Source organism: Dipodomys merriami, unplaced genomic scaffold (assembly GCF_024711535.1).
Source record: "Dipodomys merriami isolate MVZ:Mamm:240054 unplaced genomic scaffold, mDipMer1.0.p SCAF_1009, whole genome shotgun sequence".
Taxonomy (NCBI): Eukaryota; Metazoa; Chordata; class Mammalia; order Rodentia; family Heteromyidae; genus Dipodomys; species Dipodomys merriami.
In genome coordinates, this window is record NW_027202282.1 from 56,405 (window position 1) to 83,135 (window position 26,731).

General features: G+C 43.7%; 1 protein-coding gene across 3 annotated transcripts in view; it reads left to right on the plus strand.

Moving 5' to 3' along the window:
* Nucleotides 1-26,731, plus strand: part of LOC138807190 (lysine-specific demethylase 5A) — a 53,654-nt gene that overhangs the window by 20,080 nt on the left and 6,843 nt on the right. For all 3 annotated transcript variants that reach the window (XM_069992761.1, XM_069992770.1, XM_069992781.1), the window contains 15 exons: nucleotides 1,548-1,667; nucleotides 4,571-4,765; nucleotides 5,613-5,794; nucleotides 6,293-6,417; nucleotides 6,950-7,100; nucleotides 9,649-9,763; nucleotides 12,725-13,080; nucleotides 14,291-14,429; nucleotides 15,631-15,810; nucleotides 16,397-16,558; nucleotides 18,606-19,157; nucleotides 19,528-19,671; nucleotides 21,179-21,338; nucleotides 22,738-22,958; nucleotides 23,540-23,950. In XM_069992761.1, coding sequence (XP_069848862.1) covers nucleotides 1,548-1,667; nucleotides 4,571-4,765; nucleotides 5,613-5,794; nucleotides 6,293-6,417; nucleotides 6,950-7,100; nucleotides 9,649-9,763; nucleotides 12,725-13,080; nucleotides 14,291-14,429; nucleotides 15,631-15,810; nucleotides 16,397-16,558; nucleotides 18,606-19,157; nucleotides 19,528-19,671; nucleotides 21,179-21,338; nucleotides 22,738-22,958; nucleotides 23,540-23,950 — 3,213 coding nt within the window. The remainder of the gene's footprint in view (nucleotides 1-1,547; nucleotides 1,668-4,570; nucleotides 4,766-5,612; nucleotides 5,795-6,292; nucleotides 6,418-6,949; nucleotides 7,101-9,648; nucleotides 9,764-12,724; nucleotides 13,081-14,290; nucleotides 14,430-15,630; nucleotides 15,811-16,396; nucleotides 16,559-18,605; nucleotides 19,158-19,527; nucleotides 19,672-21,178; nucleotides 21,339-22,737; nucleotides 22,959-23,539; nucleotides 23,951-26,731) is intronic.

Sequence of the window (26,731 nt, forward strand, 5' to 3'; positions counted from 1 at the left end):
AATGAGAACAACTTTGCTTGACCAAGAGGAGTTTTCTTGAAGTATGAATCTGATCTGATGACCTTCCCGCAACAGTTACATTCTTGTTGGAACAAAAATATTATAGTCCTTATTATTCCTATTTAACTAAAAAAAATGGGTTTTTAAATGGCAGCTATAATAACTAATCCTTATCCTGTATTCCACTCAAACTCCCGTCACTTTCCCACCCCCTCTCTCATCCTAGTACAGTTGCAAGAGGTTTCGTTGTTCTGTTTTTGTTCTTGTCACACATTCATCCTCTTTCGCCCTCATTGGCCTGACTCCCTCTCACAAGTACCCATCTCCCACGGAGCCTTGTTTTCTCTCCCCTCCCCAGCCCCTTATTGATGAGCAGATTTCTTTGTGGTTCTTTATGCTCTCTTCATAATTACTTTGAATGTGTTTGAAAATTACCCACCCTCGATGTTTCTTTTTTCTTTTTATATAAGTATCTCAGTTTTTAATACATGAGATAATGAAGCAAAAATATACTATAAATTTTTCTTCCTTTCAACTTAGTTTTGAAAAGTCATCAAACAAACTACTACAGATATACTGTGAATTTCTTTCTTCCTTTCAACTTAATTTTGAAAAGTCATCAAACAAACTACTACCGTATGATAAAGTATAAATTTAAAGAGATTTGCTGTGTGATGAAAAATTCACAATAAGTTTTTTTTCTGGTTGTACTCCTGGCATAGAACCCAAGGTCCTGCATGAGCTTTGACACGTACTCTACCCCAAGGCTCTGTGCCCATATCTTCCCCTGTAATGATAGGATTACAGGTGTGGGCCACCACTGCCACTTCCTCATAGCTGTAATGAAAGTGAGGTGAATGGTGTTCCATTTGTCTTTGAAGAGTGACTTTGTTCAGGGGGAATGGCTCAAGTGAAGTGGGAGAGCTCCCACCCTTCCTGTCGAGGTTGAGGCCCTGAGTTCAAAACTAGTACTGCCAACAGCAAAAAGTGGCAACAAAATCTGACACCTTAAGACAAAATGATATTATCACAGAACAGGGTATAGGAACATTGATTTGGGAATATTTCATATCGCATATTAACTAATAAAAATTTTGGATAAAAATGTATCCAAAGGTTGTAGGCAGTTTCATTGTTCACCACTATTTACAACCCAGGAATTAAGAAGTTCCCTTGAATGTGTATTTATTTGTTTGTTTTTTCGTCAGTTGTGGGGCTTGAACTCAGGGCCTTGGTGCTGTACCTGAACTTTTTCCTCAAGACCAGTGCTCTGCCACTTTGAGCTACAGCTCCACTTCTGATTTTCTGGTGGTTCATTGGAAATAAGAGTCACATGGGGACTTTTGTTCCTGGATGGACTTTGAATTGTGATCCTCAGATCTAAGCCTTCTGAGTAGCTAGGAAAAAGTCTTAATCATTAGGAAACAAGTAACTGAATGAGCATTGTACTGTTCTCCATTTAGAAAATGTGTTTGAAACTGACTGATGAAATCTGTCTCTCTCTGTTGTTTTGTTCTTTTAAATCCCTGTTCCCAATTTGCATTTAGGTGTACAGGACCAATCAGTGTGCTGGCGAGTTTGTAGTGACATTTCCTCGCGCCTACCACTCTGGATTCAACCAGGGCTACAACTTTGCGGAGGCTGTGAACTTCTGCACTGCTGACTGGGTCTGTTTTATAGCAAGTGGCTGTTGCCTGTCTCCCCAAACCCTACAAAAGGAGCTTAGGAGCCACATGTGCTGGGCTGGCTCTAAGAGTGCTCCATGAACACTTCCACGGTAGTGAATGGTGGGCTCTTGTCATTTAAAAAGTTACGAGTTGCCATCACATTTCTCTGGAAGATTTTATGGTTCTTCTTCCCATCGATTCACTAGTTTCCCTATTCTTTCTGAACTTTCAGTGGACAGTTAGTTGATTCTTTCTCCGTGGAATACAATTTCTCTGTTCTAAATTGTCTCTGAGAACTTTTGGACCTTACCATGATAAATGGAGGTTTGGGGGTGTGGCTCACATGGTAGAGCACCTACCTAGCATTCATAAAAGGCCCTGAGTTCAAACCCCAGAACTAGTAAGAACAAATCTGTAAATGATAATGTCAGTGATCACTATTTTGCTTTTGTATGAGGTAGATATCAAAAGGTGCAAGTGGTTATGATTGGGAAAAGGCTGCATAATATGTACTGACTTGTTTTGTTGTTGTTGTTGTTTAGTTTTAGTGATGTTTGGTCCCCCACCCCCCTTCATTTTTGGAGAAATCCTTCAGTACCATTGAACCTTAGATTGTCTGGATACCTTTTTAAATTTCCATGGTTAACTATAGAAAGCTAAGTAAAATGGAAAGTTAAGATGGTGTGGTAAACAGCCTTGTATTTTTGAGAGAGGGTCTTGTAGTGTTGCCTAGACTCCTGCCTCAGCCATACGGGTGTGAAACACTGTATCTGGCTTGTGAACACTCACTCCTGTTTTAACCCAGTCATTTAACACTTCTGTATTTGTTCATGGAAGCAGCACAGTTTACCATGAGCAAGATGGAAGTTTAGAATTTGCCTTGGGCTTGAGTTCTCCTTCTTAAAACAACTAACATTTGTGGAGTTTATGACTTGCCCCGCACTTGGCTGGGTGTAAGCTAGGGAGCAGGGTGATGTGGATGTGGGTTAGGAATGTTGTCTGCCTTCCACCGCTCACTGTTACCACTGTCCTTCTCTGGCAGCTCCTCATTTTACTGACAGATTCACTTACAACCCAAAGTTAAACACTTGGGGTGAGAGCTCTTGGTATTCTTTAGAAAAAGGTACACTTGGAACAGCTTTATCTGTGGAATTATAGCAGGGCTTTTCTGAGCTAAAATGCATAATCAGTTCTATTTTATGTGGCTTCCTTACATGTTATGATTAAGAAGTGCAAACCCCACCAGTTGGTTTCTTCTACTTGTTCTTTTTTTTTTCTTTTTCTTTTTGCCAATCCTGGGGCTTGAACTCAGGGCCTACACACTGTCCCTGAGCTTCTTTTGCTCAAGACTAATACTCTACCACTTGAGCCATGGTGCCACTTCTGGCCTTTTCTGTTTATGTGGTACTGAGGAATTGAACCCAGGGCTTCATGCTTGCTAGGCAAGCACTCTACCACTAAGCCACTTTCCTAGCTCTGTACTTGCTTTTATAGCTGCATGAGAAATGTTTAAGGAGTAAATATTTAAGAATTTGGACATTAAAGAGTTGTATATTGTTCATAAACAAGATGAGTGCTAATTATGCATTCAAAATATATTTGGAGGGGAATTGTCTGTTTGAAGAGCATGGAAGATGGCTCGATTCAGATAGAGCCTCATACTAGTATGTGTTATTAACGCACAGAAGTAAATTCTCAAAGGTTATTCAAGGTCTGTCTTTGTGTTTTTTCCTCTTGACCTTACAGTTTCCAAATTCAAATAAAACAACTTTTACCGTGTGTGTGTGTGTGTGTGTGTGTGTGTGTGTGTGTGTGTGTGTGTGTGTGTGTGTGTGTGTGTGTGTGTGTGTGTGTGTGTGTGTGTGTGTGTGTGTGAAAGAGAGAATATAGCTACTTTTCAAATTTGGTTTGTAGCTTGGAAGTTACAGAAATGGTGAGAATTTATCTTGGGAGTGTATGGCTTCGTTTATTTGGATGATGGTTTTGGGTGCTAATGATGCACGCCCCCACTGAGCCAGATCCTCAGCCCCATCCAGAGCTATCTGTTGGCTATGGAAGGTTGTCATTTAGTTCAGTTAGGGAAAACTATCAGCTATGATTTCACTCTTTGAACTCTTTCTGTGAGGCTGGTGGATTTGAAAAGGCTTCTGGAAGCTAAAATCTAAAGTAATTTTTGATTTAGCTCTTGTAAACAAAAAAGAAAAAGTTAGACAATGTATATTGGTTAAATAGTACTTTCACCTAATTTTTCCTTTTTTTCCCCCCTAATAATGTATTCTCTTTGTTCTGAATGCTAAATACTTTCACTTAACATTCTATAGTTGGAACTTTTAACTTCTTTTTTCTCTTGTGCCAGTACTTGGGGCTTGAACCTGGGGACTCACGCTCTTACTGTGCTTTTTTGCTCAAGGCTAGCACTGTTTTATCACAGTTTGTTAGCATATTTCTAGGTAATTGGAGATAAGTGTCTTAGGGACTATTCTACCTGGTGTTCTCTTTGAACTTAGATCCTTAGATAGCAGGTTTCCTGAGTAGCTAGGGTTACAGGTGTAAGCCACCAGCACCCTGCTTAAGATTTTCTGTTAACAGTATTTTATCTTTTACCTTTATGGCTAATCCTTTGTTAGTTTGGCCTCAGTTTTCCACCTCATATACCAAGGAACTCCATCTTCCCAAACTCAGTTTGGGACAGGAGTTTAGTATCTCAGATAATGGAAATCCCTGGGAAGGGCCTGTGGAATTCTTGCTGGGCCACAGAGAGTTAATGCTTACAGTAGCCGCTTAGGTTCAGCTATGACTTGTACTCTGTCTTGATAATCAAAGGGAAGATCTGGAGGGTAGTGGTGCTTCTGTTCTGGGATGTTATGAACAAGTAATTTAATTTGGAAATCTCCTGTTTTCAGCTGCCCATTGGTCGTCAGTGTGTAAATCATTACCGAAGGCTGAAGCGCCACTGTGTCTTCTCTCATGAGGAACTCATTTTCAAAATGGCAGCAGATCCAGAATGCCTGGATGTGGGGCTGGCCGCTATGGTCTGCAAAGAGTTGACTCTCATGACTGAAGAAGAAACGCGATTAAGGGAGTCCGTTGTTCAGATGGTGAGTTCGCCGAGCCCAGTTGCTGCTCTTGTTTCTGTTTCATGGAATATAGAAAAAAAATGAACATACAGAATTTTTACCTTTGATTTCTTCTAGAGTTGAACACAAAAATCAGTAATTTCAAGAATATTTTGTATTTTAGTAGTTGCTATTTTTGTTTTTCTTCAGATTCCAAAAGTTCTAGGAAACGATGTCACCTAGATTTTTTTCCTCTTCTTTAGCATATATTAATTGTACAGGGGGGTTTCATTGTGATGTTTCCTTACCTGCTTTTAGCGTGCACACAGATTCATCCCCTCTGTTAGCTTTTCATTTCCCGGCTTTCTCTACCTTCTAAACGGTTTTCAGTATGCTTTCATGCTGAGTATGAATGAAGTACTTAGATCATTTTACCTTCACTTTGACCCTCCCCTCCCCTCCCACTGATTCCCACATTCAGGATAGTTTCCCCTTTTTTGCACTCATAATTCATTTTGAGGATCATGGTTTAAAGAATCATGGAAATGGAGGTGTGGCTCAAGTGATAGAGTAAAAACGCCAAAAAGACCATGCTGGCTTTGAACCATTATCTTCACATCTCAGCCTCCTGAGTAGCTAGGATTATAGGCATGAGCCACCATCGCTCTCCTGCTAGAAAATATTTTCTTGTCATGCCATTGACTTATTCCCTACTGTAGGAGAGAAGTTTTTTTTTTTTGAGGGGGGGTGGTTTGATCAGTCATGGGGCTCAAACTCTGGGCTTGGGCACGGTCCCTGTGTTCTTCAGTTCAAGGCGAGCCACAGCACCACTTTTTTTTATGCTTTGAAGAAAAGGCAACGTTGATGTGTGCTGTCGCTTGTGTTTCAGGGAGTTCTGATGTCAGAAGAGGAAGTGTTTGAGCTTGTTCCTGACGATGAGCGACAGTGCTCTGCATGCAGAACCACGTGCTTCCTTTCGGCTCTCACCTGCTCCTGTAATCCCGAGCGGCTGGTGTGTCTCTACCACCCAGCTGATCTGTGCCCCTGCCCCATGCAGAAGAAATGTCTTAGGTATCCAAAAGTAAAGTCAGATCTTGAATTATTCCCTTCCTGTCCCTGATCTAGTAACTTCCTGTCTTCTGCTTGCTCGAGGACTAGGTTTCTAAACACGGAGACTGTGATTACTCGCTTCATCAGTTAATTCCAGATGTTTCTTCTCTCTCTTTACATTGAAACCGTGACCCCCCCCCCATCCCCATACTGGGGGTTGGGCTTAGGGCCGGCCTCCTTATTGCTAGGCAAGCACTTTACCACTTGAGCAGCACCCACAATCCTGTGGGCATCCTTCATTTTCTCATTTATTTTCAGGTGGTTCTTGGGTTTAAAGTTTTTGTTTCGGTGAGGTTTTTTGGGGGGCGGGGGGAATAGATACTGCTATCCATTTGAAAATGGTATAAACATCGGGAAACTGTCCAATGACTACACGCTGCACCCCTAATCCTGTACCATCTTTCATTTTCTCACCATTTATTTGCAAGTTGTAAAGTGTTTAATTTCTGTTTTTTGTAGATACCGCTACCCCCTGGAAGAGCTCCCTTCCCTCCTGTGCGGTGTGGGGGCCCGGGCACAGTCCTACGACACTTGGGTCAGTCGCGTCACAGAGGCGCTGTCCGATAACCTCAGCCACAAGAAAGGTTACGTTTTTCCTCTTCCGTGGGCCTGCACTGTAGTGTTCTCACCTTGTCCCCGGCTGCTAGGACAGTGGAGACTGAAGAGCTCCTTGGATATTGTCTATTTGAGAAACTTTGTCTTTGGAGACAGAGGGTCTCACGTAACCTGGAGTTCACTCTAGCCCAGGCTGGCTTCTACCTCTAACCCTCCTGCCTTGGGCTCAGTGTGAGGATTGCAGCTGTGTGCTGCCGTGCTTGGCAGCAGTCCTCTTTGAACGAACAGGCTGACCTCAGATGGGACAGGCAGCTTGTAGCTGGGTGTATTTGCTACTAGCTGACTGACACTCAAGACTTTATTGAAAGAGAAATGATCTCCAGGCCTTGGAATGGGTTCAGGTACCTGCTAGAAGCTTTCACTGCATTGGTGAGAGTTTTCACCGCTGTGTGAGATTTCCGCTAGTTGGCTGATGACCCACCTGGGGAGGTGGATGAGGTTTTAGAGTGGCTCTTTGTGTCTCTGGTCATAGCATGTGGCTTTTTTCATATTATTTTACAGATTTGATTGAATTAAGAGTAATGCTTGAAGATGCTGAGGACAGGAAATACCCAGAGAACGATCTCTTTCGAAAACTCAGGGATGCTGTTAAAGAAGCCGAGACCTGTGCTTCTGTGGCTCAGCTGCTGCTTAGCAAGAAGCAGAAACATAGGTAAGAATAAAAGTGAACGTTTTAGCTGGTTTAATCTCTTGTAGCGCTGGTTCTTCCTTCTCCAGTAATGAATGCCTCCGTCTTCTTTCCTCTCTGCCTTCCCACTCCCTTCCTCTATTCATCTTCAGAAATTGTGGAAGCTCTTTAAATCATAATACTGGGGGTCACACTGACTGTGTGTGTGTGAGAGAGGGAGAGAGACAACGTGCCTCTGTGCAGGAAAAACTGCGTCTACCCGTTTGTTTACCCGGTTTAGTCGCACCTGGCATCCCCTTTCTCTCTTGAGTGAGGCCTTCAAGTCAGGTTTTTGAAATCCAGTACCCAAGTCTCCTGGCTTACGCAAATACAAGTTTACTTTTCCAGGTACTGAAAGCAAGCTGTAGTGGCAATGTCCTGTCTCACGTTGAATAGAGGGAAGAAGCCCCTCGGGAAATCTAATGCTTGTGTCTGAGAAAAGAGCTTAGTGAGTTTTCACCTTTGTTCAGACCATCTTTTTTAGTTGATAACAACTAACCAGGCTGTTCCTGAATTAAGCTTTCTTAAATCTTAAACTTTCTATATCCAGAATTTTTTATTTATTTATTTATTTATTTATTTATTTTTTTGGGTCCGGTCATGGGGCCTGAACTCTGGGCCTGGGCGCTGTCCCTCAGCTCTTCAGCTCAAGGTTAGCACTCTACCACTTGAGCCACAGCGCCACTTCCGGCTTTTTTCTTTTTGCTTATGTGGTGCTGAGGAATCGAACCCAGGGCCTCAGGCATGCAAGGCAAGCATTCTACCACTGAGCCACCTTCCCAGCCCCATCCAGAATTTTTTAATGGGGGCCCTGGAGAAAGTGTTTTGTTTTTTGTTTTCTTGATTTTTTTTTTTAGTTCAGGTGACACTTGCTTTATGATCTGCTAAGGGGTGAGGGTTACAGCTCTTAGTTCACAATTTCTTTCCTCACAGAGCAACACGTGCACGCATGTGCGCACACACACGCACCTCACACACTCGCCTTTCTTAGAGTGCTCTGCTTCCTACTGAGCTCCCTCCGTTGGTTCCTTGTTTTAAGTCTTCTTGTTTCCTGCTTTATCTTCTCACCCTATCACCTTCTGGTGAACTAATTCTGATTTTATGTCACCTCCCCCCCATCCCCCATGAATGTAGAATGAACACTAACCTAGAGTGTCAGGTAGTTTGGGCTGCTTTTCGCTACTGTATTTCTTATTCTTACGTGGTTGGCGCATGATCAATAAGTGCGGTGATGGGTGAGATGATACCACAGGCAGAAGGCAGGTGGCAGCAGGGAGTAATCTGGGTGCATGTAGAAGAGGCAGGGTTTACAAGCCTACAAGTGTGAGGCTTGAACTCGGGGCCTGGGTGCTGGTCCTGAGCTCTTTTGCTTAAGGCCTAGTGCTCTACCGCTTTGAGCCACAGTTCCACTTCTGGTTTTCTGCTGGTTAGAGACTGTCCTGTCTGGGTTGGCTTTGCATTATAATCCACAGATCTCAGGCTTCTGAGTAGCTAGGATTATAGGCATGAGCCACCAGGGCCCGGCCTGTGTCCCTTTCATTGAATGCAGTTTACGCATATTATTGCTTCTTAGGCATTCCAGCACATTTCCTCTGTCTGCGGCTGCACCTTCCTCTTGTCCCTGTTCCCTGTCCTCTTCCAACTTCCTGTCTTCTGAGACATCTCACTGTGTAGTCGGAAGTGGCCAGTCTTCTTTTGTTCAGCTCCTAAATGTCTGGCATCACAGGGTTTGCCACCATGCCTGGTATGAATGGCTTTTTCTGTAGTGGTGTGTTATTCTGGGTTTGAAAATACTTTATTGTACATGCACATGCATGTGTGTGTTTGTATGTACTGAGGTTTGAGTTCAGAGGTTTTTACTTTTTCAGTTTGCGCTTTTATCCCTTAACTCACAAATTTAGCCCAGTTTTTTAGCTGGTTGAGATAGAGTCTTGTGGACTTTTCGTCAGCGCTGGTTTCAAACTATAATCCTACATAGTAGGTAAGATTACAGGAATGAGCCTTTGCCACCTAATGTGAATTTTTTAAATCTATTTTATTAGAAAACCTTTCTTAGAGACATTATCCAGTGGAGTTTTAGCTTGTCATGGGGCTGCTGACTCTGGGAGAATTTACTAAAAGCATAGGTACAGGTAACTTTTAGAAAAATTAGTATGCATCTAGATGTTAAAACACTTCTAGGTGGTTCAGTAGCTGTGTCAGGTGATAGCTCCTGGTTCCTGATAGCGAGGTGCCCAAGACTCAGAGCTCATTTTCTCCTGCACTTACTGTTCCACATGGTGAACTTCCTTCATGTTTGCAGGGTTCCACACACATAGCTTAGAGGGACTGGGACTTGGACACTTGAGTGTTGTGAGTTATTAACTGCTCAGCATGCAACTTAATTCTGAAGTGATCACCATTGCAGTGGAATTCCTCTGACGCTAGGATTCCAGGATTGCAGAGGTTTGAATTGTGCAGAGACTGGGAGCCCCACGAGAGACCGGGATAACTTAAATTTTCCTTACAACATCTCCATATTATTTCTCATCAGACAGAGCCCAGATAGTGGGAGAACGCGGACCAAACTGACCGTAGAAGAACTGAAGGCCTTTGTCCAGCAGCTTTTCAGTCTTCCATGTGTCATCAGCCAAGCTCGACAAGTGAAGGTGAAGTCTGCCTCCTTGCCTTGTGTCTTTGTGGTGGGGACTGCGTTCAGGGCTCACAGAACGCCATGTCTACCCTAGTTTTTGCTGTTTCTTTTCTCACATATGTGCTGCTGTTTAAGGTTTTTAGTAAGCAGTCTATGTCATGGGTTTTCACTGTTTTGGGTTTTTCCTTTTTAAAGGAATAAAGCCTAAAACGAATTGAGAATTTGTTTTAGCTTAGCATTTTTATCAAAAGTATATATCAACCGTGCTATTCTACATAACTATTAATGTTTTTCTTGTTTGTTTTAGGGATGGCCAGAATATCTAAAACAGTTTGTGATGAGGTTGTCAATTTACAAAATATACTATCAGTTATATATAATTTTCTTGTCTTACCCCTTTGATAGTTGATTACTCCCTCTCTTTTTTTTTTTTTTTTTTTTTTGGGTCCGGTCATGGGGCCTGAACTCTGGGCCTGGGCGCTGTCCCTCAGCTCTTCAGCTCAAGGCTAGCGCTCTACCACTTGAGCCACAGCACCACTTCCGGCTTTTTTCTTTTTGCTTATGTGGTGCTGAGGAATCGAACCCAGGGCCTCAGGCATGCAAGGCAAGCATTCTACCACTGAGCCACCTTCCCAGCCTCTACTCCCTCTCTTAATTGACTCTCCTTTAGGCATCCGTGGCATAGTACTCTCCTGCTCTTAATTCTCTTCGCTCTTTCTCCAGACTAATAAATGTAGAATACGAAGGAGCCTCAGCCCTTTTAGCTGTGTGCTCTCTGATTTGTCCATTGTCGATAAATATCACCTGTATCTTGTTGATGCCAAGATCTCTCACTCTTCCTTCCTCCTTCTCTATAGACATATATCTAGATGTATAATGTTTTTGCTTGCTTGCTTCATGTACTGGGGTTTGAACTTGGAGTCTTGCATGGGCTAGGCAGAGTAAAAGCCATCTTCAAAAACCTTTTAATGACAGGCACTGGTGGCTTCTGACTGTAATACAATATCTGATATCTGAAGATCACAGATTGAGGCCAGCCCAGGCAGATATTCTTATCTCCAATTAACCACTCAAAAACCAGAAATGGAGCTGTGACTCAAAGTGGTAGAATGTGCTAGCCTTGAGCAAAAAGCGCTTAGAGACTTTGTCTGCCCAGGCCCTGAGTACAAGCCCCATGACCACATTTCCCCTCCAAAAAAACTTTTAGGAGCTGGGAATGTGACTCAGTGATAAGAGTGCTTGCCTAGAATGCAAAAGGCCCTGGGTTTGATTCCTCAGTACCACATACACAGCAAAAGCTGGGTCTGTGGCTCAAAATGTAGAGTTGCTAACCTTGAGCAAAAAGAAGCTCGGAGACAGCGCCCAGGCCCCAAGTTCAAGCCACAGGACTGGCAAAAATAAATAAATAAATAATAAAACTTTTAATGAGTCAAGAGAAAAAAGTCCTAGGCTACTTGATTTCCTCATTTCATTTCCCTGTGCCCAGCCTAAGCAAGTGCTGCTCTTGCCTCTAAAATGGATCCCTCCGCAAACCAGTTACCACCTCCATTGCTTAAAATATGCTCGGAGTGTGCCACACAATTCCCCGTGGATAACAGCCTCTTAACTACTTCCTCTTCTATTCTGTCTCCCAGTTTATTTTTTGTTAGGAAAGGCAGAATGATCATCTCAAATATAAGTAAAGTTAGAGCACTTCCCTGTGCTTAAAATTCTCCGGTGGTTCCTAAGTGCCATTAGAAAGAAATCTAGTCATTTTAATCTACAAGACATTATGCACTCTTTCCTCGACTTACTTGTTTCTGATCTGTCCACCTAAGCTCATTCTTCTTTAAAAAGATTTTGTAGTTAGTTCCTGCCTGATCTCAATTCTTGGTCCAGTGAACCCAGGTCAGAAAAAGACCTATCAATCCCTAGCTTCCTGGTCAGTGCTCCAAATTTTAACAGAAAACGTGGGGCAGCTAAGTTGACCCTGTTCCTTACATCTGGCAAGAGAGGAACTCAGGCAAGACTTGAATATAGTAAAAGTGATAGTAAAAATATTAGAAAAGAAATGTGGCAAAAAAACTGAGCATTTGGCATAGACATGCCGCAGGGAAGATAGCACGTTAGTCCATCTCAAACATACTGCTCTGTCTTGGTGGTACAGAGGTTGGCCTTGTGTTAAATAGGGAGAATTAGAGTCCTTGAAGATGGCTTCTTGATTGGTGGGCTTCCTTTCTATTTCCTATAAAGCTGTGGTGCCAAAGATTTAGTGTAGCATCCTTATCTCCTTATTTGTCATTAACAGGTGACTTCCTTTCTTGTTCCCCATTTCATTGTCCAGCATTTTTGGCTTGTCAGCCTGTCCGGCCATCTCTTCCAGTTGTATGGGCCTGCGCTCCCTGAATGCCTGTTTTTCTACTAACTGCCATCACCCCAGCTCCTCACAGCTCCCACCACCAGTCTCTGTGTGGTTTGGGTTCATCATCTTCTGTGATTGTCATATCAGAGTACTGTGGCATTCCCTCTCTTGCCAGTCTCTGTTGTGCTGGCCCGTTGTCAGAGTGCTCATACTGATAGAGACATTTCACTTACGTGTTTACTGTCTGGCCATTGGAGTGTATGGTTTGTCTTAAGTTAGCAGTCATTATGTAGTTTTTGAATGAGTCCAGTATTATAAATGTGAAACTTACTTAAAGAATGTCTGGCCGGGCGCTGGTGGCTCACGCCTGTAATCCTAGCTACTCAGGAGGCTGAGATCTGAGGATCGCGGTTCAAAGCCAGCCCGGGCAAGAAAGACCGTGAGACTCCTATCTCCAATAAACCACCAGAAAACCGGAAGTGGCGCTGTAGCTCAAGTGGTAGAGCGCTCGCCTTGAGCTGAAGAGCTGAGGGACAACGCCCAGGCCCAGAGTTCAAGCCCCACGACCGACAAAAAAAAAAAAAAAAAAGAATGTCTGTTCTTTATCCCTTTAAATTTTCTTTTTATCTTTTTCAGAATCTGCTAGATGATGTGGAAGAGTTTCATGAACGTGCTCAGAAGGCCATGATGGATGAAACGCCAGATTCTTCCAAACTCCAGATGCTGATAGACATGGGTTCTAGTCTCTATGTGGAGCTTCCTGAATTACCCCGGCTGAAACAAGAGCTCCAGCAGGCTCGGTGGCTGGATGAAGTGAGGCTGACCCTGTCCGATCCTCAGCAGGTCACTTTGGATGCCATGAAGAAACTGATTGACTCTGGTGTAGGACTGGCACCCCACCATGCTGTGGAGAAAGCAATGGCTGAACTACAGGAGCTCCTTACAGTCTCTGAACGATGGGAAGAAAAGGCTAAGCTTTGCCTGCAGGCCAGGTGAAGACATTTTGGTGACGGTTGCCTCTTTGAGAACCTTAGCAAGTAGAATGGGAAGGAGGAAATAAAGGGCCTCTTTCATGAGGTGGTTAACTTGACCACCAGCACCAAGATAGCAAATGAGGCTGCATGTAGACAGTTTCAGATAGGTTCCAACTACATACAGGATACTTTGGCCTCAGCAGGAGTTTGTTGAGCTTGGACCTTCAATTGAGAAGTTTCAGAGAAATAAGAATTTATGAAGCCGGGCACTGGTGGTTCACGCCTGTAATCCTAGCTACTCAGGAGGCTGAGATCTGAGAATCACCGTTCAAAGCCAGCCCCGGGCAGGAAAGTCTAAGAGACTCTTATCTCCAATAAACCACTTGAAAACCTGAAGTGGCACTGTGGCTCAAGCGGTAGAGTGCTCGCCTTGAGCTGAAGAGCGCAGAGACAGTGCCCAAGCCCAGAGTTCAAACCCCATGACCCACCAAAAAAAAAAAGAATTTATGGAGAACCTTGAAAAAGAACAGTAGGGTGGAAATAGAAGGGGGAAATGTGATAAACTGAGAAACATGTAAGGTGTGTTCAGGTGACAAGTTGAGTTTTTCTGGAATGGAGGCTGTAGTTAGGAAAGTAATAGGAGATAAGGTTTGTATAGAGATAAGGTTTATATCGGACTGTGTCGTTAGCACTGGCATCCCACTGTACTTAATGAGGATAAGTAGTGATATATACCATATATGTATATATTACTAATCTGACTAGTAATTAGCTTTGGTATTCTTTGTGAAAGCATTTTTGCAAAAACATTGTGAGAATTTTATCTGTCATCATGGGGCTTATGGACACTGTCCCTGAGCTCTTTTGCTCAAGGCTAGCACTCTTCCACTTTGAACCACAGCACCACTTCCAGTTTTTGAGTGGTTAATTGGAGTCTCACGGAGACTTTGCTGCCTAGGCTGGTTTCAAACTGCGATCCTCAGATCTCCGCCTGCTGAGTAGCTAGGATTTACAGGTGTGAGCCACCGGCGCCCAGCCAAGGGGGTATAATTTATTTATACAAAATGACCAATGAGTTAGTTTTTCTCTATCAGACGGAACGTGGTGCTTGCTTTGCTGAGAACTAAGTGACAGAAGTGAAGGTTCTTTCCACATAATACATTGTTGTTAAATGTTGGTAGTACTTGCACTTTTCTTCATGTTTTCCTCCATTTTGTTGCTCATTTAGACCACGGCACAGTGTAGCAAGTTTAGAAAGCATTGTGAATGAAGCCAAGAACATTCCAGCTTTTCTTCCGAACGTGTTGTCCCTGAAAGAGGCCCTACACAAGGCTCGAGAATGGACAGCAAAGGTGGAAGCTCTTCAGGTAAGCACACTGGCATTAGCCTGCCCAGCAGGTCGCGCCTGCCTCGCGCATGAACCTTGAAACCTCTCATTCCTTTGGATAGAAAATCATAATGAAGCATCGGTGCTTAGAATTCACCTGCTCTTCCATCTGATTCTATAATTGAAAAACCACCTTTTATATATAACTAGCTATTATTACAAAAGGTGATGGGATTAGCTATTCAGTGCTTACCGAAGGGGGGTTTTATCTTTTTTCCCCAGGCATGTACTACTTTTAAAATAAGAAGTGGAAAAATAAGATGAAATGAGCACTTACTGAAGCACCTAGTACTTTGATATTTTTTTTAGGTGTTTGGGAACAGGAAAGTGAGAAATGATGTAAATGCATATTTTTCTTGAAGAGATAACACGTTTACAGTTTACAGTAGTGAAATCAGTGCTGAATTTTGCTTGAAGTATTAAAAGCCATTGGCATGAAGTGTGGTAGTATCCACCTGTGATCTCAAAATGCTGAGGCCAGAGGATACAGAGTTCAAGGGCTGCCTGGGCCTATATTATGCAATCTTGTCTCCCTCCCCGCCCCCCCCCAAAAATAAATAAATAAGCCGTAAGTAATATTGGTAGAGTTGTATATATACTTTCATTTTAGAACTATACCCAAGAAAACTTGTCTCAAGAAAGAACATTTTCTAGTTGTATTGACTCCTCTTCCACTCTGTCAATTTTCAGTTCACTTTTTCTGGGACTCAGCTCCTGCTGCTTTTTCTTCCTCTTATTACCTCTGTTTTGATCGGGGCTACTCTTTTGTCTCTGATCCTACCCAGGCAGTGTGGTCTCTGATCATCCTAATTGGCTATTTATGATTGAAAAGCTAACAGGCCGTCTGATGTCTGTCTCCTTGGTAATGTGGAAAGACTGTGTCTCTGCCTGGCCCTCTGGCCCTTTTCTTCAGTGGGGTATTGACATGTGGGTGCTGAGTAAGTGGACAGGTTGTGATGGTAGTCAAGGCTTTGTTTAGGATGCATGGTTTGGGAGGAGGGTCAGTCAAGACTTATCTGGAAGGAGTTTTGGAGGCAATTGACATGAATTTGACATAAGAGGGAAGAGTACTCATGTTTGTAAGACTTTCTGTATCTGAGCATTTTTCTGCATTCCCCTGACATGTTCCAGGCTCCATAAGAGAAGCGAGGTTTTAAGAATCTGCTTCTGTCTGATTTCAGAGTGGCAGCAATTATGCTTACTTGGAGCAGCTTGAGAGCTTATCTGCCAAGGGACGCCCCATCCCTGTGCGGCTTGATGCCCTGCCCCAGGTGGAGTCGCAGGTCGCGGCAGCACGGGCTTGGAGAGAGCGGACTGGGCGCACCTTTCTGAAGAAGAATTCCAGCCATACGCTGCTGCAGGTAACAAGGGTCCTTGGTGTCCAGCTCCTCAGCACTCCATCAGCAGCTGATAAACTTAACCCTCTGGCTGGTTGTAGCGCAGGTGAGGGGTGTTCCCAGTTTAATCTGGTCTTTAAAGCTAGTGATACCTCCCAGACCTATCAGATGTAGTCTGAAATTTGGAGCCTTAGACTCATATCCTGATAATCTTGTGCTGTGTCCAGAAAAAGCAGTCAGCCTGATCTTATCTCTGGGTATTGGACTCTGTCACTGACAGATGTTATTTCTCAGAAGCACAGATTTAAATCCTTGTCCTTAGTATGGTGAGCAGGTTGATCATGGTAGTCAGAGGACAGGCTCTGAAGTGGGACAGTTTCAGATTTGAGGACTGGCTCTTTTCTTGCTAGCCTCGTGTCCTTGCGCAAGTTGTTCCATGAATCTATTTCCTTTGTTTGTAGAGTGTGGAAATAAATGTGTAAGATTGCACAGGTTCAGTTAGATACGTACATAAAGTTCTTAAGGTCCCAGGACATGGTGTGCGGGTGTATGTGTTTCCTTTTATTTCACTTTAGAAAACTACAGTTTATATTTTGGTTTTATTTTTTAGGTGCTAAGTCCCCGAACTGACATTGGTATATACGGGAGTGGTAAAAACAGGAGGAAAAAAGTGAAAGAATTAATAGAAAAAGAAAAAGAGAAGGACCTAGACCTCGAGCCCTTGAGTGATTTGGAGGAAGGACTGGAGGAAACAAGAGATACAGCCATGGTGGTAAGAAACCGGGAAGATGTTAACAGGTGTAGGCTTTTACATTGGTGTACTCTGTCATAGGATATATATTTATTTATTTACTTATTTTGTGTCAGTCCTGAGACTTCAACGCAGGGCCTGTGCGCTGTCCCTGAGATTCTTTCTCTCAAAGCTAGCACTCTACCACTTAAGCCACAGCACCACTCCTGGCTTTTTCTGAGTAGTTTATTAGAGATAAGAGTCTCACAGACTTTCCTGCCCAGGCTGGCTTCAAACTGCCATCCTCAGATCTCAGCCTCCTGAGTAGTTAAGATTTCAGGCATGAGCCACTAGTACCTGGCTAGGACTTTTTTTTTAATATAATTTTATTGTTACTATTAAGGTAGGGATTTATTTTCCTATTATACATTTGTAATTGCCGTGCAAAAAGTTTACTATTCTTTTCCACATACCAGTTTTTTATTGCTTTAATTGTTGTGTAATATCTATCAAAGTTGGACATAATCTGCTTTTTGTTTTCTCTTTGTGGTGGGGATCAAACTTAGGCTTCTTGCTGGCTAGTCAAAGCACTCTACCACTGAACTTCATTCCCAGCCTGCTCAGAACATTTGCTCAGAACATTACTTTTCCCTCCTACTGAGATACTGGAGTTTAAACTTAAGACTTTGCTTGCTAGCAGGCAGTCTGCCAGTTGAGCCATACTCTCAGCCCTACTTTGTTAAAAATGTTCTGTTGTAAGTAAGCAGGGGAACTTGCTGTATAATGTTCTTTAAGTTAGTTAGAAATTTAATTAGTTTAGTAGCATTTTGTGGCTCTTAATACTGTTGTGCTTTCTGAAGCAGTTGAAGTAGAGTACTGGTGCCAGATACTCTCAAAATCTCTCCCTTTTATTAGCTTTTGGGAAGATATTGACTATTCAGTAAAAGTGTTTATAGCAGTGAGAATTATGATAATTTTTTGAACCACAATAGTTCTAGTCAGGCATTTTGCTGGCTAATTGAAGATGGAACTCTCCTAGACTTTTTCTGCCTCGTCCAACTTTACCCAGGATCCTCCAGATCACAGCTTCCTGAGCAGCCAGGCTTATAGGTGTGAGCCACTAAGCTATTCAGGAGACTGAGAGCTGAAGATCTTAATTCAAAGCCAGCCTGGTCAGGAATGTCCACCCAAAAAAGCCAGAAGCGGAGCTGTGGCTCTAGTGATAGAACACGAGCCTTGAGCACAAAATCCCAGGAACAGTGTGCTAGTCCTGAGTTCAAGCCCTAGGACCAGCACAAAAACAAAAAAGAATGGGAAGAATTAGGATTACTAGAAGAATAAAAATGAAAATTAGACAGTTAGTAGTTGAGAACTGCATATAACATGTAGCTTGGTGTACTCTTCTTTCTCTCTACAAATAATCCAATTTGAGAGCCTGCCTAACAAATCAGTCTTGATAGAAAAGTGGAACTGGACATTATTTCAAAATCGTTTCAGAGCAACTCTGGTAATTTAAAAAGAAGATTCATCAATATTTAGGATGTTTTTTCTCTTCTTGGTTGGAGTGAGTTTCATAAACCAGTGTTGAACCTGTCACCAGGCTTTCCAGATGAAAAGGGGAGGCCGTCTGGACAAATGTATTGGTGTAGAACTTAATGTTTAAGATGGATCCAAGGATTATTGAACATTTCATTTGTGCCAGTACAAGCTAGGCACTTAATTTTTAAAACAGGATGAAGTTGATGATGTGGCTACATCACCAGAAAACTGTTCAGATGAGTTGTACACATCAGCCCTCTGAAACCCAGGCTTGGTACCCAGGTGGCTTGGCTTCAGGGTGGCCTATGCCCTCTTCCTACCCTAGAGGAGGGTGCTCAGAGGAAGTATTCTGCCTACGTAAATTGAATTGTCAAGTCTTTCAGTACCCTTCCATCTCAGATGACGATGCTGGTATGGAATCTGCCCGAGCACCCCAAATTTTCAGAAATGGTTTGCAACTATTTGGAGAAAGAGCCCTCAGCCTTGAACGTTCAGTGTTTAGGGGTTTATAGTGCACTGACATCTTCCTTTAAATGTTTCTCGTGTGCAGGTGGCAGTTTTCAAGGAACGAGAGCAAAAAGAGATTGAGGCCATGCACTCCCTCCGGGCAGCCAACCTAGCCAAGATGACGGTGGCGGGCCGCCCAGAGGAAGTCAGGTTTTGCATTTGCCGGAAGACAGCCAGTGGGTTTATGCTGCAGTGCGAGCTCTGCAAGGACTGGTTCCACAACAGCTGTGTTCCCCTTCCCAAGCCAAGTTCCCACAAGAAAGGCTCCAGTTGGCAGGCCAAAGAAGTCAAATTCCTGTGCCCTCTTTGCATGAGGTCTCGCAGGCCCAGGCTAGAGACTATTTTGTCACTCCTGGTGTCCCTTCAGAAGCTGCCTGTACGGTTGCCTGAGGGAGAAGCCCTGCAGTGTTTGACGGAACGTGCTATGAGCTGGCAAGACAGAGCACGGCAGGCCCTGGCCACAGATGAACTGTCCTCTGCTTTGGCCAAACTGTCTGTGCTAAGCCAGCGTATGGTGGAGCAGGCCGCTCGGGAAAAGACCGAGAAGATCATCAGCGCAGAACTCCAAAAAGCAGCTGCCAACCCGGACTTACAGGCAAGATTAGGGTTTACATTCTCTGTCTGTTCCCTGTGTGTGTATCAGTATTCAGTGGAATGGACTCCATCTATTCTCTGACTGGGAGAACAATAGCTTGTCAGCAGTTTCATGAGCCCCACGCATCATCCTGCTCCACAGACCTGTAAAATTTTCTGAGTACCCGCCAGAGTCATTTTAGTGAGATACTCCTTGCAGGTCCCATTCACCTAGACCGTGGCAGCTTTAATCAAATCATTTAGTTTCTACTGACTGTTGAAGAAGTCCTTTAGCCGCTTCACCAGTTGGTTACAAATTGTTGATTTTAGCACATACTAAGTACCCATGTTCACTCAGTAAATCTCTGCTCATCCTGGAATTCTTTGTTTAGGGACACTTGTCTAGTTTTCAACAGTCAGCTTTTAACCGGGTGGTGAGCAGTGTATCATCTTCTCCCCGGCAAACAGTGGACTACGACGATGAGGAGACAGATTCTGACGAAGACATTAGAGAGACTTATGGCTATGACATAAAGGTAATTAGGGACTGGCCGGGTGGGTATGGACCTTACTTGCTGAGTTCTTGCTTTGTTTCTTATAGTAACATCTATTACGTGTTTCCTTTCATTTAATTTTGTTTCTGTGCTGGTCCTAGGGCTTGAACTCAGGACTGCTGCCGCTGGGCTCTTTTGCTCTACCACTTGAGCCACAGCTTTTTCTATTTATGTGGTGCTGAGGAATTGAACCCAGGGCCTCATGCTTGCAAGGCAAGCGCTCTACCACTGAGCCACCTTCACAGCCCGTTCTGGCTTTTTTAATTGGAAATAAGAGTCCTGGACTTCCCTGCCTGGGCTAGCTTCAAACCATGATCCTCAGATGAGGTCAGCCTCCTGAGTAGCTACAATTACAGGTGTGAGCAACTAGTGCCGGGCTGTGTGGGTTTTTTGTTGTTTTTTTTTTTAAACCCTGGCGTAAGCAGCAACTCCACACTTGCAATCCCCTCCCCTGAAGCCAGCCATACGTGTTGCTGGAAAGAGCACACCTGCCTGGTTGGTAGTTCTCTCAGAGGTCTGTTCAGTCCCACAGGGCCTCCTTGTAGTTCTTACCTTCCCGCCCCCTACCACCCTCCCACCCCCCCCCCACACACATCCAGTCCTGGGTTGTGCTGCACTGTGCTGCCTCCCGTGATGTCATAGGTCTTGGTGCCTTTCAGTCTTTAGTACCCAATTGACTGGCTTCCAGTATGGAGTTCTCTGTTAAAATAACAGTGTGATTTCCATCTGATTGCACTCTGTTTCCAAGGCTATGCAGGTGAGCGTGTGGAAATAAATTCCCTGGAGAATTATCTGAGACCTGATGAGAGCTGTCAGAATTGAGTGATTTCTGTATTGTCATTCAGGCTTTTCATTGTATTGAGAACAGCAAGATAGGATTGAACACCTTTAGAGATTAAATGGTTGTGTGTAAAGATAGCACATCTAAACTTTTCTTCCTCTCTAAAGTCCATTTTGTGTTTCTTTTAAAGTGTCCACAGTTCTTGTTGATGAATTGTTTATGTGTTGTAGAATCTGAATGATGGATTATTTAGTAATAATTATTGTAGGTTTATTGTCTCTATACACTTTTTAGCTTTATTCTTTTTGGGTTTGAAATTGAGGTCATTACTGTTTTTATCTCAAATATACTTTTTAAAATTAGATGTAATACTATATAATTACATTGTTATTTGTATTTATTTTAAGGTTTTTTTTGCCAGACCTGGGGTTTGAACTCAGGGTCTGGGCACTGTCCCTGAGCTTCTTTTGCTCAAGGCTAGCACTCTACCACTTAAGCCACAGCACCATTTCCAGCCTTTTCTGTGTATGTGGTACTGAGGAATCGAACCCAGGGCTTCATGCATGCTAGGCAAGCCATATTTCCATATTTCCATCCCTCTAGTGTTATTTGTAATGTATAGAAGCTTTAAAGCTGAAAGCCTTCATTTAATCCTCGTTACAGTGTAAGGTCCGCGGTTCCAATTCTGAAGCCCTCTTTGTCCTTCAGGATACAGCCAGTGTGAAGTCCTCTAGTAGTCTGGAGCCCAATCTTTTTTGTGATGAAGAGATTCCCATCAAGTCTGAGGAAGTGGTGACACACATGTGGACTGCGCCTTCGTTCTGTGCGGAGCATGCGTATTCTTCTGCTTCCAAGAGCTGCTCACAAGGTATTACGAAAGCTGTAAAAAGCTCCCCACGTTGGCCCTTCCCTGACCCCAATTCTGACATTGAAACTCAAGGATTTGTGCCACTCTGCTTGCTTGCTTGGCTGGCACTACCACTTGAGCCATTCCTCCAGATGGGCCTTTCTGATTATTTTTGGAAATGGAGTCCCTTGAATTTTTCTGCCTAGGCTGCCTTCAAACTTAGTCTTCTGAATCTCAGCGCCTTCTACCTGGCTAAGATTACAGATTTGAATCACCAACTTTTGTCTATGAATCTCCATTGAATTGAACACAGTGCCTGACTATGAAATGCTAATAACATTTTTAAAGGCTGTGTTGGTTAGAAAAGGCTCCCCTCCTTTTTTTTTTTCCTTTTTGCCTCTTCTGGGGCTTGAATTCAGTGCCTTAGCTTTTTTGCTCAAGGCTAGCACTCTGCCATTTGAGCCACATCTCCACTTCTGGCTTTTTGCTGGTTAGTTGGAAATGAGTCTGTTTACCTGCCGGGGCTGCTTTGAACTGCAGTCCTCACATCTCAGCCTCCTGAGTAGCTAGGATTATAGGCGTGAGCCACCAGCGCCCAGATATGTTTTTTTATTATTAGATGATAACCCGAGAACGTTGCGCTCAGAGATTCCGCATGAGACAGTTTGGAGGCCCCGGGGCCTGCCTGCTGCTGCTGCTGCTGCTGCTGCTGCTGCTGCTGCTGCTGCTGCTGCTGTGAGCTGTGCACCTGCCTCCTCACGGCCGCTTGCCGGCTCAACAGCTGCTTGAGAACTTTCCTGCTCGAGTCTGAGTGGCTGAGATTACTAGAAAGTTCTTTCTCTTCTTGGTGAATAATTTCTCCACAGGACTTGCTTTTCTTTTCCCAATTGTGAAAAAAGTCACCCTGCTTACTCTGGAAGATGAAGGCTGGTTTTTGTCTGGAGTGAAATTTAGGATTTTGTAGAACCATTCACTGTCACAGGGCAGTTTCCTACTTAATATTTATGGATTAAGGAATTTAGTAATAAGATAGAAAATCATCTTTAAACTCGAAATAAATCAGTTTTAGAAATTCTAGATGTGTCTGTCCTGTGGGGTTTTTTTTGGTTGTTGTTTTTTATTTTTTTCATTTCATGTTTGACGGTGCAGGGTGTGTGCCTGTCTTCCTACCTGCTCAGCAGGTAGGGGAGAGAGGAGGATCTCTTGAGCCTAGGAGTTGTAGGCTGTCCTGGGAACATAGCATAACCCTATCTCAGACAAGAAGAAAAGCCCTTCACTTTCTTTTTAATGCTAATGTAATGAACCCACATATCTAAAGTCACTATAGAGGACGGGACCCCATACTCCTACACTCACAATGGAAGCATTGCATCTGCCCACAGTCTTCACTGTTTTGTTTTATGGTATTGTTTTGGGAAAGGTTCGAGCACCCCAAGAAAGCAACCTCGGAAGAGCCCCTTAGTTCCCCGAAGTTTGGAACCTCCAGTGTTGGAGCTGTCACCGGGAGCGAAAGCCCAGTTGGAAGAACTCATGATGGTCGGAGACCTTCTGGAAGTGTCTCTAGATGAGACACAACACATATGGCGGATTTTGCAGGCCACACACCCACCCTCAGAAGACAGATTCTTGCATATCATGGAGGTATGGGTGTCAAGCTCCTTTAAGTAAGGGTTTAAAGCTATGTAAAATGCCCAGGCTGGCCAGGGGATGGCTAAGTGAAAAGCAGTCTGGTTACCGTGGCTGTTTCTTCCACATAGCTAGAATAATTCTGCTTTGTGATGTTTTTTCTTGGGATCTTACTCCCCTCCCTTCTTGTATATTTAGCACTGTTTGTTTCTTAAATATCTTTAATACGCTTTCAGAACCCTTTTAATTAAATGTTTATGAATGAGTATATACATACACGTGTGTGTGTGTGTGTGTGTGTGTGTGTGTGTGTGTGTGTGTGTGTGTGTGTATGAATGAGACCCTTATGGGGTAGACGGTTAAGCTTTAAGTACATTTACAGCATTAAGCAGTCGTCTCCATAATCCATTTCTACTACTCTTTACTAAGCCCAAATAGGAATTCTAGTCATAAAACTAGCCTCTGTTATTCCCCACAGACCTGTGCTTTCTGCTCTGTAATGTACGTGTGATTTGCTCTGTGATTCTAGGCACCTCACATAAGAGAGTAACACTTTTTACATGTCTTATGTTAAAATTGCTTCTTTATTTCTGAAGGATGACAGCATGGAAGAGAAACCATTAAAAATGAAAGGAAAGGACTCCTCAGAGAAGAAACGGAAACGAAAGCTGGAAAAGGCAGAGCAGCTTTTTGGAGAAGGAAAACAGAAGTCTAAGGAGACAAAGAAAATGGACAAACCTAAAAAGAAGAAATTAAAATTAAACACAGAGAAATCAAAGGAGCTGAATAAACTAGCCAAGAAGCTAGCAAAAGAAGAAGAGAGAAAGAAAAAGAAAGAAAAGGCTGCCACAGCCAAAGTTGAACTTGTGAAGGAGAATACGGAGAAGAAGAGGGAGAAGAAAGTGCTGGACATCCCTTCCAAGTACGACTGGTCCGGGGCGGAGGAGTCTGACGACGAGAACGCCGTGTGTGCTTCCCAGAGCTGCCAGAGGCCCTGTAAGGACAAGGTGAGTTCCCGCAGGGGCGAGGGGGGAGGGGGGGGAGGGGCGGGAGGGGCGGCAGAGTCCGTGTGCTTCACAGAAGCAGGTGGCACTGGCAGCATTTGAAACACCTGATCAGATCACACTGGGCTGCATCCCCAGCCACACACACTTGAGCGTGGGTCCACTTCTGAGTGAGATTGCACCCCAGAGACCTTATCTCCCCCACACTTCGAGCGTGTCTACCCTCCTGAATAGAACATGACTTTTTTTTTTCCAACAAAATATTTCAGATTCTTAAAGGTACAGTTTAAAATTTTTCAACTCCAAATTTTTCAGTAATTTGATGGCAGTCATTCCTCAGGGAATATGGATGGTGTGAACTTCTGAGAAAAACAGACATGACCAAAAAATTCGGTTCTTAATTGATTGAAGGTATCTGGTAACATTCTGGAATCATCAAGAATATCACAAAGGAGCTAGGTGTGGTGGTGATGCCTGTAATCCCAGCAGTTAGGAGGCTGACGCAGGAGAATCTTGCATCTGACACCAGCCTGGGCTACAGAATGAAACCTTGTCTCAACAAAACAAAGGCTTGATAAACTTACCGTTCCAATCGCTCATTATATTACTTCATATTTAGACTTTTAGTAGCTCCGTGGTTTGAAAATTAGAATCCATAAAATTCCATCACTGTCCAACTTAACCTTCCGGGTCATACACTTAACATATTTCATACTTGAAGGGGCCAAGCGGTCACTCTGTCCAGACTCCACACTTACAGATGAAGTGACCAAGTGGCTGAGCACTCAGGCACAGCCAGAAGTCGATCCCAGTTCCCTGGTTCCTGGCAGGTTTCGTGTTAATACCCAGCCCTCAGTAATGCATAAATGTGGTGTTGGAGGCATTGGCTTAGGTGGTAGAGGAACAGCCAATAAGAAAAAGCACCAGGCACCGTAGTTGATCCCAGTCTTGACAAAAATAAGTAATTCAGATGTAAGACACCCCACCTGCAGCCAGTCACCCACCCTTCCTCTTTTATCAGGCTTATTTGAGACCTGCTATTCATTTTTGGAAACTGAACTATAGTACAGTTGTATTCTAGTCTTTCAAGGGCAGTAGCTGTAAATAATGATATGAATTATTTATATATCTTGGTAATACCGTCTGTGCACTTTGTATCTTTTCTTTTTTGTCATGTCCCTCAGCTCTTCAGCTCTAGGCTAGCATTCTACCACTTGAGCCACAGCACCACTTCCAGTTTTCTGGTGGTTAACTCGAGATAAGAATTTCATGGGCTTTCCTGCCCAGGCTGGCTTTGAATTGTGACCCTCAGATCTCCAGAGTAGCTAGGATGACAGGCATGAGTTACAGGCACCCAGCTTGCACTTTTGCATCTTTATTCATGTAATAAGAATTTTTCTGGGGCTGGGAAGGTGGCTCAGTGGTAGAGCGCTTGCCTTGCATGCATGAGGCGTGGGTTCGATTCCTCAGCACCATATAAGCAGAAAAAGTTGGAAGTGTCACAGTGGCTCGCTAGCCTTGAGTTGAAGAGCTGAGGGACAGTGCCCAGGCCCAGAGTTCAGGCCCCACAACTGGCAAAAAAAAAAAAAAGAATTTTTCTATATTCACACCAAGAGATTTTAAAGCATTTTAATAGATAGATGATCTGTGTGAATTACATCTCCTCTTTCATTTTGGATTTTTCTGTGTTTGTAGAGAGGCTTCAGGCCGGCGGCCTGCTGCCGCTCTCCGATGCGTTTAAGCAGCACAGTGTTGCCAGCCATTTCTCCTGTTTCTCAGGTGCTTACTTTCCACACCAGCTGCAAGAGCCATGGTTTCCTTTTCAAGTTTTCTCCTCTTCCTGTTTCCACCCGTTGCCACCTTCTCTCTCCCTTCTCCTCATCACTCTTACCAGGTTGCACGTTATCCCTGGCCTTCGCTAGCTTGGGGGCCCAGCGTCCTCTGCCTGCCTTCCAGTGGGCTGTGCAGTGGAACGTGGGCCCTCCTGTGCCCATCTGGCGCCCTGTGATGCCAGGGGAAGCCACAATAATCCCAACATATGGCCCATAGGACACAGCGTAAGGGCAGAGGCAGCTATTGCCGAAAACGACCCTGGACCTCTCTGCATTTATTCCTGACACTGGTTTGCTGTATTTTCACTTTTGGTGTTTTATAGACCAGGCTGTCTTGGAACTCACTGTGAAACTCGAGTTACCATCAAATTCACAGTTCTTCCTCAGTTTCTCAGGTGCAGGGCTTAGAGGCATGCACAAACCTGCCTGGCTGGTATATTCCTTTTTCTCCAAGCTAATGTATGTAAATGTGTACTCATGCATACGTTTATACCTATATATACACGCATGCATACGTACATTCTCCTCCGCCACCGCGCCCCCCACCCCCCGCCCCCAGTTATTTTTCAGGTAGAGTTTCTGAGTTTTTACCTGGGGCCAGATACATTGACAAGCATGAGCTATCACACCTGGATTTAAAGGATTGTAAAAAGCTATTTCTTCAGTTACTAAATTAGATACTGATAGTTAAAAAAAAGAAAGGAACTACTTTCAGAAACTAGTGTTAAGCTGGGCACTGGTGACTCATGCCTATAATCCTCGCTGTTCAGGTGGCTGAGATCTGAAGATCACAGTTTGAAGCCAGCCAGACCAGGAAAGTCTGAGACTCTTGTATTAATCACCAAAAAGCCAAACGTGGAGCTGTGGCTCAAGTGGTAGAGCACTAGCTTTGAGCAAAACAGCTAAGGGACAGTGCCCAGGCCCTGAGTTCAAGCCACAGGAGTGGTACCAA